General features: G+C 44.1%; 1 protein-coding gene across 1 annotated transcript in view; it reads right to left on the reverse strand.

The window, feature by feature from the left end:
* NECAB2 (N-terminal EF-hand calcium binding protein 2) overlaps nt 1-3,465 on the reverse strand; it is a 30,860-nt gene that overhangs the window by 11,608 nt on the left and 15,787 nt on the right. The window contains exon 4 of the mRNA XM_023526112.1: nt 345-631. Within this exon, the coding sequence (XP_023381880.1) occupies nt 345-631 (287 nt within the window). The remainder of the gene's footprint in view (nt 1-344; nt 632-3,465) is intronic.

The raw sequence follows: 3,465 nt of genomic DNA on the forward strand, positions 1-3,465 counted from the left end.
CCCTAACAAAGAGGGAGCAGGCTTCGGGATCCCACCTGGCCGTAGGCAACAACAGGTGCTTAGTTTTACAGTTACTCCATGTATGGTAACCACATACAGTTTCCTAAATTTATTTCCAGTTTTCAAAAATGAGTCAAGTAATAGAATAGTCTTTGGTAAACAATAACGTGAGAGGGGACGTGGGAAAACTGATTCGGAGACAGTCGTACCTGAATGTATGTGTGTGTATGTATGCATTGTATGTGTGTAGTTCATGCACACAGGGTATTCTTCTACCCACGGATGATATCATTCGATCCTCACAATCACTGAGGTAGATAGGTAGATAATCGTCCCCATTTTACAGTTCAGGAAATAGAGGTGCGGAAAGGTGCAGCAGCTTACTCAAGGTCACCCAGCTCTCAAGTACACAAACGTCCTGACCGAGAGGCAAGTTGGCACGTGCGGGTGTGTGGCATACCCCCATGTGACCATGCAAGGTCCCCTGGACACACCGGATTTGGCTGGTCTGCTCTTCAATGGCCTCCACTGCACTCTCCACGGAGCTCAGCAGCGACTGGATCTGGTTGGCTGTCTCCTTCAGGAGAAAGCGGGTCACGAACTGGTCCACATTGTTCCCGCTCTCATATACCTGTGGAGGAAAGGGAAGGGGAACGAAGGGGAAAGGGGCTGAGTATAGATCTAGCCCAGAACTGGGGGGACAGACACCTGGAGTTGGTGTCTTTGCCTTGCAGTGGGAAGGGGGGACCCCATTCCACTGCCTTCTGCATCTTGGAGGCTATAAAGCTCCTGGATCAAGGTGGGGGCTGTGGACTCAGAGACCAAGGTTTGAATCTTGGCTTCAACACTTAAGTGATCTCTATGGCCAAACCAGGAGTCACTGCCATATCTACCTTACAAGGTCATCGTGAGGATTAAATGACAAAATGCATATAAAATGCTCAGCACAGTGCCTGTCACATAGCAAATAATCAATAAACAGTGGTTGCTATGATAAAGATGAGAGTGAATATGGTGGTCGTGACAGTGGTGATGATGGTGGTGGTGAAGATGGTGATGACAGTGGTGATGGTACTTATAGTGATGATATGATGGTGGTGATGAAGTGCTGAAGATGGCAGTGATGATGGTGACGATGGTGATGATGGTGGTGGTGAAGATGATGGTGAAGACGGTGGTGGTGATATGATGGTGGTGATGACGGTGATGAGTGGTGGTGTTCCTGATGTTGTGGGTGACAGGGAGGAAGTATGAGGGAAGAAAAATTCACAACCTCCTCTGCTCCCTTCCTCTTCCAAGGAGGATTCTTTGGACCCCCGGGCCTTCATGCTGCTACTCAGAGAAATGACAGACAACAATCAAAAGCAGCCAGAACTTAAACTGGCTCCCCAAGGAAAGTGCCTGAGACTCAGTCCTCAGAGGAAGGAGCGAGAGGAGAATCTAGGGGAAAACTGAGGAAGAGACTTAGAGGGCACGAGGAGAGGACAGATAAAGAGAGTTTTCTACAAGTTTTGCTCTGTGATGGGAGACAGAGTGTCTCCTTTTGTCAAGAGACAGCAGCAAAGACATTTCTTAGGGTTTCTGGATCCTTGAATTTGTTTTGGCTGCAAAAGACTTTATAGTGGAAGGCAGAAGCCTGGTTTAGCCAGGTTGCTCAAGGATGCTAACAACCAAAATGACACTGTGTTGGGAGATGCTGGTCCCACACACCCTGTGCTGCTATCCCGGCCTCTTCCTCTAAGACTTGATCTTGCAGAGCCACCTGCCCTAGGGAATCTTGGAATTCTGCCCAGTCTCTGGCAAAGCAAGGGAAAACAGAGCTCTCAAGGAAAGCATATTCAACCATCCATCATGCTGACTAAGAATTAATTAGCAATAATTGCGCAATTGGAAACATAGCTAGAGACAGACTGAGAAACAGAGGCAGGAGTGGGGAGCAGGGGAAGAGGAATAGGGTGGGGAGAGGCCAAAAGGAGAGGCACGCACAGATGGGGTGACGTGGAGGTGGACATTCTGTGCCCACCACCAGACCAGGCCTGCTGGAGAGTGGCCCTGACACAGAATGAATTAGTGGCAAAAAGTATGTGAGTTTCTGGTAGCCTAATGCATTGCAATTGTCGATTATCCTTCCTAGCAGACAACTGAACTCGTGCGCAATCCAGTGATCAACGGGCTCTGGACAAACAAATGCCCCAAAACAAACAAGAAGATATAACGTGGTAAAAAAAAAATGTAAACACAAAGAGAAAGGCTGCTAGAAGCAGTTATGGAGAAAATTGAGCTGAAGTAAGTATGTTAAAAGTACCCAGATCAGTGACTGGGGATGTATGTCTGGTCAGGGATCAATAGTGTAACTGGTTAGTCGAATTCCAAAAAGATACGTTAGTTTCAAAGGAGTAAAAATGCAGCTTTTACAGATTTCTTCTCCACCACAATCGATGCCTCAGCTGAGAGGCCAGCTCCACAGATTCCAGAGGAAAAAGATCAGATCTAGGAATTTTGCGTTGTGTGGACAAATTACTTGTTTGCAGAATAATAGGGAGGTATTCAGAAATCTTCGAATCTATGAAATTTTACCAGATGAGCACCTTTACTGCAAAGAATGCCTAGGAATTTCTCCCAAATCACCTAGGGTTGAGTCAGAGAGAATTCTTGAATAGGGAAGTTGTGAAGTAATGGTGATCATCCAGATTAAGCATTAAGGTTACAGGAGTCAAGAATTAAAAATATTAATCACTAACCATTAAATTTCAATTACACTGGGTGAAGTCAATAAAGAGTGTGAGAGTATGGGAAAAATAGCCAAAAATCTAAAAATTCCTATAATTCCCTCCACCCTCCCCCCCAAAAAAAGGGAGGGGGAGAAATAGGAAGTGTTTTTATTAGCTAATCTAAAAACAGGATTATGAACATTAACAGTGTATGTTTTAGAAGTCACTAGTGAAACGAAAACTAGAATGTTTACCTTTTAAATCATAATCAATGCTGTAAGCAAAAGAAACCATCAGAAGATAAAATGTCAAAGAGACAAAGAAGCATAAAAATGTGAGAAGCACAAATAATGACAGAGGTCAAACCAGATAGATCATAACAATAAAGAAAAGCAGCCTAAATTCCCCCATGTAAAGACACCGACCTAGATTTGATTAAATGAGATCCAGGTAGAGATGCACATCGAAGCCAAAGCAGCACCAAAGGACTTACAAAGTATGAAAGATTCTGCAACCAAATTTGATCGAATGAACAAGATAAGTTGCAATATCACTATCAAGGTAGAGTATCAATGAGAAAGTATTACACAAGAAGGATAAGAATATAATGACAAAAGGCATGATGTATAATAAGGACAGAACATTATTAAATCTTCGTGCCGTGGGAGAGGATGTTGCTAAACATGACTATGGGGGTTCAGATGGCTACAGCCACTTTAGAAAGCAATTTTGCCTTATAACAAGAGCCTTACAC

This window comes from Pteropus vampyrus, unplaced genomic scaffold (assembly GCF_000151845.1).
Source record: "Pteropus vampyrus isolate Shadow unplaced genomic scaffold, Pvam_2.0 Scaffold711, whole genome shotgun sequence".
NCBI lineage: Eukaryota > Metazoa > Chordata > Mammalia > Chiroptera > Pteropodidae > Pteropus > Pteropus vampyrus.